Genomic DNA, 15,972 nt, shown 5'->3' with positions numbered 1-15,972 from the left:
ATAGTTGACGTGACACGTCGCGTATTGCGTATCTTTTATTTAGTCAGTGGAGACAATCGTAGATGGAAAAATTTAGAAAAAAAAATCTGACCATCCTTATATTTTTCTCCGATAAATTCGCTAAAAAGTAAACTTGAAACACCGTTCGCGGAAAAGTTTTTGATTTGACTGTTCCATCTGCGCGTGTCGTCGATTTAAGATTTATTTATTTTATGTTACAACATTTAACTTAGCGTTATAAGGTGAGAAAATCATCCTAAACTCGAGGAACTGCAAACGACGACTAAATAAAATCGTGGCAGGTGTACGTTTAAATAAAATTTCGAACGCATCGTGTTAACGTGTCCATTGTTCTAGTTTTTTTTTTCTTCGATGATCATTCAAAATTGATCTTCTCGCGATTGGATTTTCGCGCAAGATACAAATCATCGCATTGAAATGTTACCTACGTTTCGTAAACGGTACCAAAACAGTACACGGTTCGCCTCAATTAATATTTGCTATCGAGTGCAACGCGCAATTAACTAAGAACGGCCAGCGGAGAAGAGAGAAACAGAGGGGGGCGGGGAAAGAAAGTGAAAGAGAGGGAGAGAGAGAAGGCGAGAGTGAGAGAGAGAGAGAGAGAGAGAAAAAAGAAATGTGTTTACTGACAAGAACGTGTCGGTTATCAATTTTTAACGAGCATTTTCTTCGTGTACGTTCATCGATTCGCCGAGGGGGGTAGAATCGTAGTCTCAGGGTTTCAAACAAATAAACAAACAACCAACAAATGATACAAATTTAGACACGTATAAATAGATAAGGCGCGTGAGTATAATTGTGGAGCAAAATATTATAATAGTAATGGTAACGATGATGATGACCACGACGATGACGATGGTAACAATAATGATAAAGAATATTAATATTAATATTAATGAATGATCGTGATGATAATAAAGATAACATGAAATATTAGTCGGTGATTTATTAAATCTTCGGTTTACTGCAAATTGCTTTTCACGTACAGTATGAAAGTGACGAATAACTATTACAGAGAAATCACTTGAGGCGAAAGTGAAGTTATCACTGGGAAGCAATCGTTCTTCAACGACTAATGGTCACTTCCGTTCGAACACGTTCACGTGTCGCACGAATCTGCGAACATTCACGGAGTGCAATGTGCCGATCCAGACGAAATCGAATATACCTACACTGGCTCAGTTGGCGGAGTAATCATGTCGCGTGAGGTGATACCGCGGGTGCACGTCTATTCATTAGCCCTGTTTCTTTCTACATTCTGCAGTAAGTGCCACATTCTCCTTTACAGAAAGAAAATAATTACATAGATACGTGTGCGCCGATAAAGAATTAAAAATGGAACACGGAATTGTCTCGTAGAAGCAAGCTCCATCTCCTCGGTGTTGCCGGCCGATTGTTTGGAGTACGATATTGCCGAGCTCGAGGGCTATCTGTCCGAGTTCCACCTCGAGAACGTGCCGACAATCAATATGATGATTGGTGGGTTTGAATGTCCGCCGACTGCGTTACCCTTTGGTGCCCTGAAGTCCGACTGGGCAAGACTGTTGCTGCTGCAAAAGGCTCTGCCAGACAAGTCAGTCTTACGAGAAAAATTGGGTCGTCTTTTCAGGATTTTGACCATCGCCTATTTTCAAATCGAGGAGCATTTCGACGTTACGAAATCTATCCCTACGACATTCAGCAGGTTAGTATCAAGAAATACAGATTGTTCGACATGAGATAAATTCCCCTCGCGTTGTGAAAACGGTTTTAAACGCGAAGTAATCTTAACGGTGAGTTCGAAACAGTTCCTGTGCAGCCCATCTTCCAGTAATTAGTTGTTTTGTTTTTTTGTTTTATTTCTCTCGATTGATTGTCACGCCAGTCTTTATTCGTTGGTATATTTCGATAGTCTGAACGCTTCGTCTACACAAGAAAGCACCATCAGCACTAACTCGAAGGAAGAAACTAAGAAGAACCTGGTAACCGACTCAAGAGAAACAAATGAAATCTCTGAAAGTTTGGTTTCAACCACCGTCTTCGGCAGCGAAGAATCCTTCGACGGGAGTGGAAACGAACGAACTACCATTACGAGTTGGGATGTAACGGGAAATAGTAGTGAACGTAACAATTCTGGCGGACTGGGTAACAATGCTCTTTCAACTGACGTTGCGTTTTCACCTGTCGGCGTAGAGACAACGTCGACGATCCGTTTGACGAGCGAAGAAGTCGTAGGAGATAAGAAGAATTTGATAGATTCGGTATTAAATCGGAACGACTCGGTCGACGTAACCGGATCCATGGATTCAATTAAACCAGTGACATTTCCGGTATCGGAATCCAACCAAGTAATTACACCTTTAACGAGTAATGTTTCAATATTATCTGTTGAATACAAATCAACAACGAAGAATGTTGAGAAACAAGAAGAAGGAATAACGGAATCAGATTTTGTGGGTAATACACAAACGACAGTTTTCGAGGTTGTCGAAGATGGTTTCAAGGCTGTGAGGGGTAGAGGTGATTCCCCTGTATTTTACACTCTCGTGAATTTCGAGGATCAAGAGAACACGATTGGCAAAAAAGGGGGATCCAGGTTCACCACGGAACTTAGTAGTAGCCCTGAGATATTCGATGTAAAACATACGACCAAACAAAATTACATTCATACAGATAGATTTTCTGGGAACGATGACACTAGCTCGACCAAGAGTTTTCCTCGAAAGCAATCCGGCCATCGAAAGGATAAAGTTTTCGAAAAGACCTCTTCCGGGAATTTCCCAAACTCTGCTGTCTATCGTAATAAGATAAGGAAACCCTCGATTTTGCGGAAACCTCCGGCAGACAAGGAATTCTGGAAATATATGGTAATTTCGCGAGATGTTACGTTGGCTACTCCTACCACGCGGAGATCGATTTCAAAGGATTCCGATCGAGAGCAAAATATGAACAAGTGGTCCAGGAGAGGATCGGGAATGTCGAAGAAACGTGGAAGTTTAAATACGAACGTACAGAATAATTTCAGATGGTTCTATAACATTGGACGGGAGGAGAAAGAATATGCCAGGTAAACAGCTAAGTACATACAGGGTGTCTCAACTAACTCGATCACCTCGAATGATGACTGGACGGTGCGCTTTATGTAAATTTTGAGGCGTGGAACTTAATTCAGAGATTTCAAGGTCACCTTGATTTTTTTTAACGGAATGATCTATTGTTTGTACTATAGACTGATAGAGTATCAAATTCTGAGTAAAAATGTGTTGACCTTCATATGTCCTAAATTTAATAGTTAATAAGATATTTACTAAATAATCACTGTATTGAAGTTGGGGGGCATCAATTCAAGTACCCATAGCTTCCTAAATATCTCGTTAACCATTAGGCTTAGGACATATGAAGGTCGACACATTTTTACTCCGAATTTCATACTCCATCGAACTAAGGTACAAAAAGTAGGTGATTCCGTTAAAAAAAATCAATGTTCCCGTGATATTTCTGAAATACTTCCACCCACAAAAAACAACACGTACCTTATAAGATGTGCCTCTTGATGTCATTTAAGTTCCACGCTTCAAAATTTGTATAAAGTGTACCTTAATACAAAATTTGTACTAAGTCGTTATTCGAGGTGATCAAGTTAGTTGTATATCTATGTATATCTAATGATTTTTTCTGTCAACATTATCGAATATTTTTCAAATATTACAGTGACGACCAACGAGGAATTCGTATCGAGTGCAACGGGAACGGAGGCGATAATGGACAATGAACCTTGTCAAATGGTATAATAATAATACGATAATTGTTTCTGTCGTACGAGTGTTTTATAATCTTTACTGTTCATCGTCACAGGAAGAAAGACGATCGGCGGCAGTGATCGGGGGAGATATGCTGTATATCTTTAGACACGAACGACGAGTCGAATCGATGAAATAAAGTTCTTGAAATTTCATCTTTCCGCTTCTTCCTGTTCTTGTTACGACGCTCCGTTGCGCTTGCACGAGGAATACGAGGCGATGACTGGTCACTTGCCGATTCTTATCAGCGATATCGCGGACCAGTCCATAAATTCATGGAGCCGGGACACCGCCGACTGTTATTTACGAGGTCTGCAGCTGGTAACGTACGTCGTGCTTTACGACGCGTCGTAAACGAATCCTCTTATTATCCACCCCCCCTTTATGTCGGGGGGTGTTTTTTTCTTTTTTTTTTTTCAAAATCGTCTGCAATCATTTTCGCCAGAACCGTCGATGCAATTTACGCCCGCAACGATTGTTGAACGGTTAACACGGTGTTGTATCGGTCGCGATTAATATCATGAACGGTTTAGAATTACACGGGAAACAGATACGATGGGCTCGGTTTGCCTTTTTTTTTTTTCAATAAACTTTCCCAATTTCCGGGAAAAGGGAATGAAATTGGCCGTGTCGAGTTCATAATTGGGTTTACTCGAACTCTCGGTGATTCGATGGTTTTAATAACGATTTTTCCAGATACATACCGCCGACCGGAGTCAGTTTCATTTGCAACGGTAGCATATCGCCAGCGCGGTTAATAACGCATCGATATATCGAAACTAAATAGTTGAATCGACAAGGTTTCGGCATTTCAAAAATAGGGTCTGCGTTGTTTTGAAATCTGTGCTAAAATATCCGAAGTTGTATATGCGCGACTGTTCCACGGGGACCGTACGAATTCGTTTCGAAGGACTTCAATAGGTATCTCCCATTCGCTGTATTCAAAGAAGACGCGAAAGAGGCGATGGAGGGGGCACGAGTTACGGGAGGGCGTAGTCGAAACTCCGATATTAATTTCGATCTGCATAAATGCATAATAATAAATTCACCGTTACGTCTCGAATTCCAGCAATGTTGCTGAATCAGAGCATCGCGACGGGATGCGGTGCCCCCCGTCAACTTCTTTGAGAGTTCAACGCGCCGCGGGCTCTTTTCTACGAACGGTTTCCTTGCAGTTTACCATTGTTTTTTCAGGGGCCATCGTCGCGACTAATAATAGAAATTAATTAAAGCACTCTCTGTAATTCAGATTCTCGGCGCATTGCGTCGCTGCCGGGAAGTTGGTCGACTGGTGGCTGACTGTGCGGTCGAAGTCGAAACCTTATCCGACTTTCAGAGATCGGGTCGTTAGCATACAATTAAGAACGATTTTGTTCCGTGCTTGTTTGTACAGTCGGCGAATTCTCTCTCAGCTTGACTTTAACCCTTCCCATCCGTTTGCATTTCGCTTGCTACAGCAGCGTATCGAGCTAAGTATTGTGGGTACATGATTGTGTAATTGAAAAGATGTAAGACACAATTTTTTTATTTTCTTTTCGCGGTAAACAGAGCTCTCCTCATCCTTTCTATTATTCTTTTTTTTTTTCCCCAGTGGTTCCTGTTCGAGGTTTCCGTCTCGTGGACGAAAACTGTCTAAGTCGAACGATTACTTCGCTACATTTCCTCGACGGTTATATCGAACCGTGTTCGCGGCGAGGGCTTGTGTGTAGCTTGCGGAGCCGGCAACAAAGCGACTCGCATTTATTAGAGTCAACAATTTCGCCGGCTGTGGAACGGATTAGCGGTACATCCAGAGGGAACAAATTACCCGTTTCGTCTTAGACGCGAGGGGAAACGGGCTTCACCGATTTCCCTCTGTACACGGTTTTCCCTTGTTTCTTTCTTTCGCGTCGCCACGAAAGGGTTGCAGTACGATCTCAGGTTTCGTTCTTAGTACACCACCGTGGGGGTATCGTTTTACACGTTTAATCGACGCGAGAACTACGTCCGAGAATGGAAAGGGTGGATGTAATATGTAACGTCCATAGTACCGTTCGTTCGCTGGTGGGAAGAGCCGGAGGATCGACAAATAACGGCGATCAATCCTGTGCAGATGGTAAATTTTCCGAAACAAATACACCCTCATTACTTATCATTTCTTCGCGATTACTCGAGACTCGGATTAACCGTGCATTGTTCCGCGAAGGGATACAAATTAGCCGCTCTTCACCTGGCGGAATGCTTGGCGTTTGTGGAAGGGGTGGATTGGGGTGTACCATCGGGCGTGCGCCAGCCCCGTTCTCCATGGTCTCTTCGTGTCGAGAATACGGGAATACACAGGAACGTTTCGCCGGTTTCTGACCGTTCGTCAGGATTACTTTAGCTTCTCGAGTTGCTTCGGAAGTGGAGACGCTGGCAGCCGGAGTAGCAGCTAGACTGGCGGCGTGGCTAGTACCCACCATCTTGCAGAAAGCTCACGGAATGGAGGGGGGGGGGGGAGGGAGGAACCGAGTGAAGAGATGCTCGGTAATTATTTTACCGGCAACGGCGAAGGGTTGAGGGAATCCAACTTGCCCCCCTCAATCTTCTCGACCCTCCTCCCGGCCCAGCTGCTCGATGCTAATTCTAACTAATTGGTTGCATTACTCTCGTTTCATTCACCTGCCGCGGTTGCTTCCATTTCTTCGAAACCTCCGTCTCGAAACCTACTCCTCGCTTCTTCGCTCGCCCGTCCGTCGATTGCACCCTCGAACCCTCGGTTACATTCGTCGGTCCACGAGACATATCCGACACCTTTCGCAGATTCAACTTCGATTGTCCGTTTCTAATCATTGATCTTGGTGGGTCTTTGAATTATTCGAAATTTCCCGCGAAGAATCGATTAATTCGATCAACGATGAACGCGTTACGTAGCGAATTAAAATCGATGTTCGTGCGAAGAAACATTGGCGAAACACGATGGAGTAGGTATCGTTGGAACGATTAAAACGGATAGTACACAGAGGCTTCGTTGTCACGGGGTACAGTGGAGTGCTTTGAATTACTGCTAACTGAAATAATGTTGCGTTCTCTAGACAAGGGAGGGGTGGGGGAGGGGTCGTTGTAAATAGACGGCGGGCGCTCTTTGTCTCCGGCAATATGCTCCGTAACAATAAAAATCTCTCGTGAACTCGAAGGATTTCGCGGACCACCTGTACTTTTATGGCACTTGGCCAGCGCACAGGCGTCGAAGGCGTTCCCCCCGTCCAGATTTCTATCCTTTTCACCCACCGTCAAATATCCTTCGAAGTTCGAAGACGCTTCGTCGGGACTGTTCTGTAGGTTTCTCGAAGTGGACGAAGGATGGAAGTGCGTGAGAAACCGTCGAGTCGTTGGACACCCTTCGCGGGGTTGTAATCATCTTTGTTCAGTGTCGTCCGCGGAATATCCATTCTCGTCACGTCTCGAGAAACGGGCGCAGTTGACTCTCCCGTCCCCGTCTAAATCTACCTTCCTCTCTTCGTTCAACCGATCTCTTCTTCGTTCTTCCTTCTTTATTTCGCTGGCACGGATAAGAAATGAAATTAAAATTCTCCAGGAGACTGAAACGTCACGTTCCGTGTCGAGCTTCGTCTCGTCTCGTTCCGCGCGCACCGGAGAAGGTGGGGGGTTGGGGGGTAGTCCGTGTCGTCTCGCGTACGATCGTCTCCGAGTGTTCGGAAGATAAAGGTAAAATGGATCGGGGTCGGCTGCGCGATCTCTTGGAGATCACGAAGCTTTGGTGGCTTGATGAAACTTTGTACGGATAGAAAAATATCCCGAGTAAGTGGTCGAGGAACAGTTGTATTCCTCCGGAAAAACATCATCCTGTATCGTCTCCTATTCCCTGGGGCTTCTATTGTTGTCGAGACTAGAGGAAGCAACGTGCAAGCATCTGAAGCTTCGGTAGTGAATAGATTTCTAGAAAAAGGCTGCACGAAACGAGCCGATCGTTCTCCTCGACGAAGGAGGCTGATTCGGTGGCTGTACAAGAAGAACAAAAAAAAAAAACAGCTCGTTTCTGATTAGTCGGAGTCGTCGGTAAACTTTGCGATTACTCGACTTCGGAAGCATCGATGAAATCTTAGGACCGTGCTACTTTGCCCAGTTTCGATGCATCCGGTAGGGTAGGTCTGGGTATTACAGCGGATATTTATTAAACAAATAATATTTAATGTTGGAAAGTACATAAGCTCTTGAAGATTAATGAGAAAATTATTTTAAACTTTAGTAGATATAATTATTACCCAGTTAGGCAAACCTGCGAAGCCAAATTTTGTCCAATGCCTGTTATAAAGTTTCAAGTTTGATGCAAGATTTGCCATAAACAACTTACTTAAAGGTTAGTAGTTACCACTAATTACATCCTTAAATTTTCCCTTAATATATATTTGTTTTACCACACTCCTCCCCTTCATACCTAAAATGAAATAAATAAGTAAATAGAACAAATCGTCAAAATTATAGCATCTATTGAAGTAAACATAATCATATTAGATACAAAAATGTTAAAGCTGAAAATTTCATATGCATTCCTTGCAAATATGTCTCGAGCATTGTGAGCACACAGGTTTATGGCAAGTTATGCATTCATGCGATGCTTTCATTCTTTTTTTGCAGGACACAAGCAACGAGTCTTACGTTTCGGCAATTGAATGTCTTGATAAGTAGCACGACTACACAACTATAAAATCATCAAATTCATAACTATAAAATTAACCGCGTTTTATAAGTTTTAAATAGCGCTATGGTCAAATTGACCGAATATCAGCAGTGAAGGGATAAAACCAAAAGCATTTAAATCGAGCACACTAAAGTTAACCTACCCCAAAAGTCCGCAGTAATACCCACACCTACCCTATCGTCTCTGTTTCGTTTTAATCGACGACGACGTGATGTCACGAAGCGACTCAATCACGGCGTTCCCGGGACGTCCTAGTTCTCGCCGCTACAACATGCTTCCGTCTTCGACGGAACTCGGTGATTCCCTTTGACTCTTTAAGCCGGCGCGATGTCTAAGTAATTGTTACTCCATCGTGGGAGAGGTTGATTACAGTAATTTTCCTCGCTCCTCGTCCCCACGTACTTTTCTCCAGCCCTCCGCCCCGGCTTTTCATTTACCTTTCTCGCGGCTCTTTGTCTCCGCGTGTGCCCGACTTCCACGCGGAAATTAGTTTCGGTTTCGTATCGCGCACCGTCGAGGAACTGCGGGATTTATCCTGCCAACGGGAGCGTCGTCGCGTTCACAGGTAAATCTCCCTCGAATTCCGTCTGTTTGCCGTCCGTCGAGGGATAATTGATCTTCGCGTCGCTACGTGGAAATTTTCGCGCGGTTCGAACCACGGGCACCCTGAATGCTCGGCGATTAATTACACCCTCGCGATTTTTATCCTCGGGAAAGAGGACAAAGCGCACGTAGGAAAACACGAGACGGCCCCGCAAAACGACCAGAACTCCGGCCGTTCCTCCACGCTTGGGTTCTTGCAGCTTTTTCCACGGTTGTCCTTCGGCGACGGTTTTACCCCGTTCGTAAGTTACGTTCCCGTTTCTTTCTACGTTCCGAAACTTGGTGCGCTCGTTAATACGTCCGCGGCGATTTCGTCGACGATAAATTCGTCCTGCGACATATTTTCTATCGTACGAAGGATGGCTTTCGTCGAACGGAAACAGGGTTTTGCTCGAACGCTCGGTGTCCGTTGATTTCTACGCGGGTAGGCGACTCGACCCGTGGAATCCAGTTTCTCGTTGATTATTCTTGTTACAGAAACGACATATCGGATTACGAACGATGCCGGAATATTGCAATTAATAATATTCGTCTAATTAATTCTCTTTGGAAGTGCCAAATGTTTCATCCGAGATTTTTCTATCGTCAACGTTGGCAAGATCGAAAGGTTTCGTCCGTCGTTTTCACGTCTATAGGTTGCACCGCATCAAGGATCGAGTCGATCCAGCACAGATCCACAGCACGATCCCTACGCGAAAGTTAGTTTAGACGTTGGCGTTGTTTCTACGATACGAACTCCATCCGGATTCCCCGTACAGGTTTCTGCACACTCCGACTTGCCTCGGGGGTAGGGGGTGCCGTGAATTTAGGCGAAACGCGGTCTCGTTCGGACGATGCCTTGCAATTTCACACGATTACCGTAACGCTGTTCCAATTTGGCAGGGAACGTTGTCGCTATCGACGCTTCATAGTTTCCAGATCGATAACTCGAGTCGTTTCGGGAACAACATTGGCAAACTTTCATCTCTTCTTCGCGATCCCGATCGTTCAGATTTCGTATAGTCTATGGACCGTCGATCGATCGACACCGGAGGCAAAGTCACAACGAACGCCACCCCGTTTGAACGAAGAAACGGGAGTGGGCTTACCTATTGCCTAATTGGAAAAGGAAAAGGCTGGGGGCATGGAAGAGGATCGATAGGTCGATCGGTCGGGAGTCGCAACGAGGACAGCGTTCACGGAAGACGGCTCATCTTAATCATCGATTCATCACTCGCCATTGCCCCCTTGAGGCAATCGCGCGTGAACCAGCTCTGGATAGACGACACCGATACATTGGCAATACCGACGCGTCGGCATCGTCACGTCGAAAGCTGGCTCGGATTCGCCGGAGAACCGGACGACAGACCCGATAGACTACGCTCGCTCGGCTAAATACCCGAGTATAGGGGTGGAGGAGGGTTCCTGCCGAACGAGGTCGATGCTGGGGAACAAGTTCCCCCCCCCCCTCCCCCTCTGCTTTGGGCACCTGAAGTCGAGGCCGGGCTCGGGGACACCGAGGGTGGACCGAATTTGATACGGACGCGTTCTCGCTGACGCGGACGGTCCGACCCGCAGCCGGGTCTCCTGATAACAACCCTTAAATCATTTCTAGCCGGGGCGGGGATCGGTTCGGTCCCCGTGCCGCGTCGCGCAGCATCGCGTCATTCGAGATCCACCGATTTTCTACGTTCCGTTTGCGCTTCCAGCAAGGGGAGTCGAAGGTTATCCCGCAGATGATACTGTCTTCGGACGGTTGATTGCTGACCACCGACCCAGGAATCGAGGGATTCGTCGACGACACCGATAAGGAATGGATTTATGATTGGGGCTGAGGGGGGGGGGGCGACGTGACTTCCGTCGAGATTTTTCGGATCCAGAATTCAATGTTATCTCGTAAAATTTGCTGCACCAGCCGCGCAAACTTATTGCACCTTACTTAATTACGAGAACGTGTCGGATCCCGATGGACTCGGACCGTGATTTCGTTTTGTAATTTAATGGACGGGCATCGACGAAAATATCGTTTGAAATATCGTCGTAATCCCACGAGGAGAGGACGATACGAAGAATCCCGAGCGAAGCATACGCGATCCTCGAGAGTGGTCTCGAGGTGACAGAGTGAACCGGGGTGGTAACAGCCGAGTTGGATCAGCTAGCTGTTCCAGGAAGGGATGCGTTGGCCCGTGAACTCGCCGATAACGCAGAATTATAGTCTCGGCGCCAGCGGAGCCACCCTTTTCGTGCCAACCATGTGACTACCTACAAAACGCCTATCACCGCGCGTACCGAGGCGCGAGCAGGGGTCGGTTTGCACGCGTGTACACAGTCGAGCTGAATATAGCTCTGTGTCCATTGTACTCGTGCATTCCGAGGGACGCTACGAAAAAAAATTACGTTACAGTTTGTGGCTGATGTTCAGCATAGTCGCAAACAAGACAATCTGTTAAATTCTTAATACGGAACAATAACAACGATACCTACGCAGGAGGAGTAATATAACGTTCGTAACGATCAAGAGAAGATGGAAGAAAGAACAACATTGGGAAGAAGAAAGAGAAAATTAGAGACTGATGCCCGGTTAATGGATTATTTCCATATTCTGAACAAATGAACTTCTCCGACTCGGTGTTTCAACGTCGTCTCACATGGAAATACCTTCAGACTCGAATAACATTCCCATAGTTCCGCAGTATCACTGGATGAGATTATCCTCTACGAATACCCCGCGAAACCTCCGGTACTTCTGGCGTTCCGCGTTAGGTAATTCGCCGGAGCTGGATCGTCTAATTGGCAGCGTCCGGTCGTAATCGCGGACCTCCTTAATTTACGAGGGCGAAATTAACGCTGCCCCGCGACTATCGACTCATCTATAACGAGTAATTTTGGAGAAAATTTAATGGCGGATCGGAGTAATGGACGGGGCACCGTGTTCACCTGGGATACGGGCGGGATAGCGTCATATGCATTTTCCTCCGTATAGTTTTATCGTGCAACTTACAGATACGATCTACGTGCTAACGCGGCGTCCGTGACGTTTTCGGAGGAAATTAAATGGAGAAACCCCCACGCCCGGCATAGACTTCGCCGGTCGTGCCAAATAACATCGGCCGTAATTACTTTCATTTAGGAAGAAACTCGTTTTACCAGCTTTTCAGAAATCTACCGCCGTTACGAGGACATGGGAAGCTCTCCGCTCGTAATCTTCGTGCGGGGAGAGTTATTCGTCGTTCGTACACTTTTGATACCGGGAACACGGGCGACACGATCTTCGAAAGTGTCGATTCCTCGCGCAAGGTTAAGATCAGCGGTGGTCTTGGTTTGATAGTTTCTCGTACGATGTTAGGATATACATATACAGGGTGTACCAGGTAACTTGATCACCTAGAATAATAAGTTAACGGTACACTTTATGAAAATAAATTGTGTCGAAGTCGTCTTGATTTTTTTTTAACGGAATGATCTGTTTTTTGTACGATAGATTGATACAGCATCGAATACTGTGTATCTCTACACTGGCAAGCATAATATATATTATTTAAACATTTCTTTCGTTAAGACAAGTAGTTTTATACGTTACATGTGAAGAATTAATTAATCATTAATTAAAATCTGCGAACAATTCCAGTGATTCTATAACTGTCATCTCGAAAGTTAAAGTAATTCTTATACCTACACTTTAACGATTTGCACTATAGATATACGCTGAAGAGTAAAATTATGCCTCTTTTTTTAGTATAATTCCGCTATCACTTCCTACCAGAGTCGGGCAGAATTTTATTCGAATAATACACAGTGAAAAGCAGCAGTTCTAAGGGTGGCGTCCTGAGCTTTAAACAGTTAATGAGATCAGATAATTGTTCGACAAATGTCGATTTATTCATAAAGAAGTATTATTTTATTATAAAAATTGAAACTTCCATGTTTGAACAATTAAAAATGATGAAATATTTTTTTTGATCTTTTATTCGTTATTCGAAACTTTTTATCTAGATAATGACTTTGCCCATCTCTGTTTCCTACTTATGTAGTGGTGTTTTTACACATATTTCTTTATTTTTATGTTAATCAGAGGTACAATTTAGTAATAGTAAAAGTAAAGCAAAAAGGAAGTGACAGTATTTGAGACACTGGCAGTAATTGCAATCTTCACCCTAATTTACGAGTCGCATAAACTTTCAGTTCGTGAAACAATGGAAAGAATTTTTCCTGGTTTCAATCCCTTTTGCGCTTTGTAAGATATGTAGAAAAATCGCAGAAGAATATTATTCGTTTGATCTTTCCGGGGTAACAGTTTCGCGACATTTTTTTCGACGCTTAACGACTACGGCGGAAAGATTGCGTCGAAATTAGATTTCATCGTTGTACTAGTCGTGTCTCTGGATTCTTCCATTGTGTCGCGTATCCTTCTGCCTTAATTAATTGAAATTTTCTCGTTGGATCGCATCGAGGAGACGCTGGCGGGTCTTATCGTTGCGGCTACGAGGAAAGAAAGAACGGAGCGTAGCGGTCTTGTTTAGCAGATTCGGTTAATCTTCGCCGGGGTACGAACGTCGGGGGAAAAAAGATTGCCTTTGTACCGTGTACCGTCGAGGAATTCAGAGATCTCGCGGATGTAATTTTTATTCATTTTCCAAAGGGAGCTTAACGCCGGAACCCTGTTGCAAAGGGAGTATTCTCAAGGTTTTGCGTTCGTTCGGTTGGCGGTATCGTCGGTTCTTTTGTTATATTGCCTTCTGGCGTGTCGCGTTTCTTCTTTTACACATTTCAGTTAATAGAAACGCCCTGGCGTTGGTTCCCGGTGCGCGAAGTAACAACAACGCGCGGCGGAAATTTCCCTTTGAAGTCTCGCTCCTCTGGTCCCGCGAACCACATTCGAGCCAATTTAAAGGGAAACTTATTATTCGGTACCGTTTGCGCCGGATCGGACCGTTGCACAACGTATTCTCGATTCGTAGTTTGCCATTTATCGAAAGAGACTGGTGGTCTCGCGACATCGCACCGTTGCGGCACGCATTATTTGCTATTTATCGAAGGGGTTTTGCGGTCCTGTGACAGCGGCGCGACCGCGTCGTAATTATTGGGCTCGATTCGCTCGTGGATACCTTATTCGAACCATTCGGTGGAGGGGGGGGGGGTCCTTTTATCTCGGTCTGACCAAAGTACTATTCACGAGCGAAAGCTTCTTTCGCTTCTGAATTCCCTTGGCGTACAAAGGATTAATCGAATTGCCTGGGATCACCTCTCTGATTCTAACACGATCGAACGATTCTCCGGTGAATGCTGCGAATGACACCACGAAGGATCGAGGGACTTCTACGTATTCCATCGTGCCGATATCTTTCGGAAAAAAATCGTTCCGACGGCTACAACCGGGGCTCCATTCCCCGCTGCGGGCAGGAATTAATCGTGGTTCACCGTTCTTTCCGTGGCTCCGCGGAACGATGGAAGGTTACGTACGAAAATTTTCAATTACGCGCATTTCGGTCTCGGTGCAGCGGCGTCCACGCGTGACACGTCGCCTAGGGGGTGGCGTAAGAGATGAAGGGGGTGTGAGCGGGGTGGAGGTCCGTCGAAAGGGGACTGGAACGGAGCTGGACGGAGGTGGACGGTGGAGGAATGGGGGTGGCGGTTTCGGGAGGGTATGGGTTCGGCGTAGAGACAATAGTAGGCGGACAAAAGCGTGATATACGGCGACCCCCGGAGCAGTGGTATTAAAATCATATTTTTAAGCCCTCCATCCTACTCCCCCCCCCCCCGGAGCTGGCGTGCTCTTCGTTGCTACCAGCCCTATCCCCTCGTTTCATGCTGAACCACAAAATGGCGGTGGATGGGTGGTGTCTCTACGGGTCTCACGATGCTTCTGGATTTAATTGGATTCGTCGGGTGTAATTAATGTACCGCCATCGGTCGTGGAAAGGTGTTCAGTTTCGGGGTTTTACCGATTTTCTTTTCTTCAATGCGTGCACGGTTGTTTCGAATGTTTCGAAGAGTACGGACGCCCGGATATTATCGAGATATCGAATATAAATTGCACGCGTATTTAGTCGAACACGGGGAGAATTGGTGGAAATTGCTCGATCAGATTTCGTTGACGCGAAACAATTCCATCCTCGTTTATACAGCCGGGAACGCAATCGAATTCATTCGAATGCCGATCGATCATCCATTAGCGTCATTCGTTAATCTCGTGAAAGTTCCCGGCCGTCGAAAAAGAGTGCAAGTCGGAAAATTGTAATGGGGGTGGCGGTAGGAGGAGGAAAAACTCTCCGGGGTCGTATCAAAGGTTCGAGGAGCGGTGCCCATTTTCATTTGGGATTCCGTGTATCTCCGGGAAACCTCTCGAATCGGTGGTTTATTCAACCCTCCTGGTCTGATTTAGAGTCCTTCGAAAGAGATGATATACGGGCCTGAATGTGCCTTCGCATTTACACGCAGGCACGCGTGAAATGAATATCTCCGTTCTAACCCGCGACCTACCGCAGATACGTGTATATTTCATCCTGGTATCATTATCTCGACGAGACGACTCGGTTCTTCCCTTTGTGCCTCAAAGGGGAGATCCACTCTTCATCTCTCTCTCTCTCTCTCTCTCTCTCTTTTTCTTTCTCCGCTTACTTTCGTCGTGGATGATGGAGTCTTCGGAGGACGGTCAGAACGTTCCCACTGTTTGCTCTACATTCGAGATACGTATATCCGGATTATCAATTATTTTTCCTGCACCCACTCGTTCGCTCGCTCGAGACTGATATTTTTCTCGCGCTCAAACGTTCCGCGAGCACCGAGAACCACTCCGAGGGTGCACTTCATTCGAACTTTTAAATCTCGTCCCCGTGTCGTCGTCCGCGGGCTAACTCCCGGAACGACCGAGTTCCGCGATAGCGAGATGAATTTGCTGGTCCCTTGAAC

The 15,972-nt window shown here is 45.6% G+C and overlaps 1 protein-coding gene and 1 long non-coding RNA gene across 2 annotated transcripts; both read left to right on the top strand.

The window, feature by feature from the left end:
* Positions 1–1,092: 1,092 nt before the first annotated feature.
* On the top strand, positions 1,093–2,735 carry LOC107194588 (the record flags this gene model as incomplete). Its single annotated transcript, XM_015584230.1, is given in 4 exon segments — positions 1,093–1,195; positions 1,197–1,284; positions 1,381–1,705; positions 1,913–2,735. Coding segments are annotated over 4 exon segments (1,335 nt in total), but the record flags the coding sequence as incomplete, so codon positions are not given.
* A 3-nt stretch (positions 2,736–2,738) lies between these two features.
* LOC107194939 lies at positions 2,739–3,887 on the top strand. The gene is made up of 3 exons (XR_001516350.1): positions 2,739–3,067; positions 3,712–3,785; positions 3,856–3,887. It is a non-coding gene; the product is annotated as an uncharacterized LOC107194939 (long non-coding RNA).
* The last annotated feature ends 12,085 nt before the right edge of the window (positions 3,888–15,972 follow it).

The sequence above is a fragment of the Dufourea novaeangliae genome, unplaced genomic scaffold, assembly GCF_001272555.1.
Source record: "Dufourea novaeangliae isolate 0120121106 unplaced genomic scaffold, ASM127255v1 scaffold8, whole genome shotgun sequence".
Taxonomy (NCBI): Eukaryota; Metazoa; Arthropoda; class Insecta; order Hymenoptera; family Halictidae; genus Dufourea; species Dufourea novaeangliae.
This window is presented reverse-complemented; position numbering and strand designations above follow the sequence as displayed.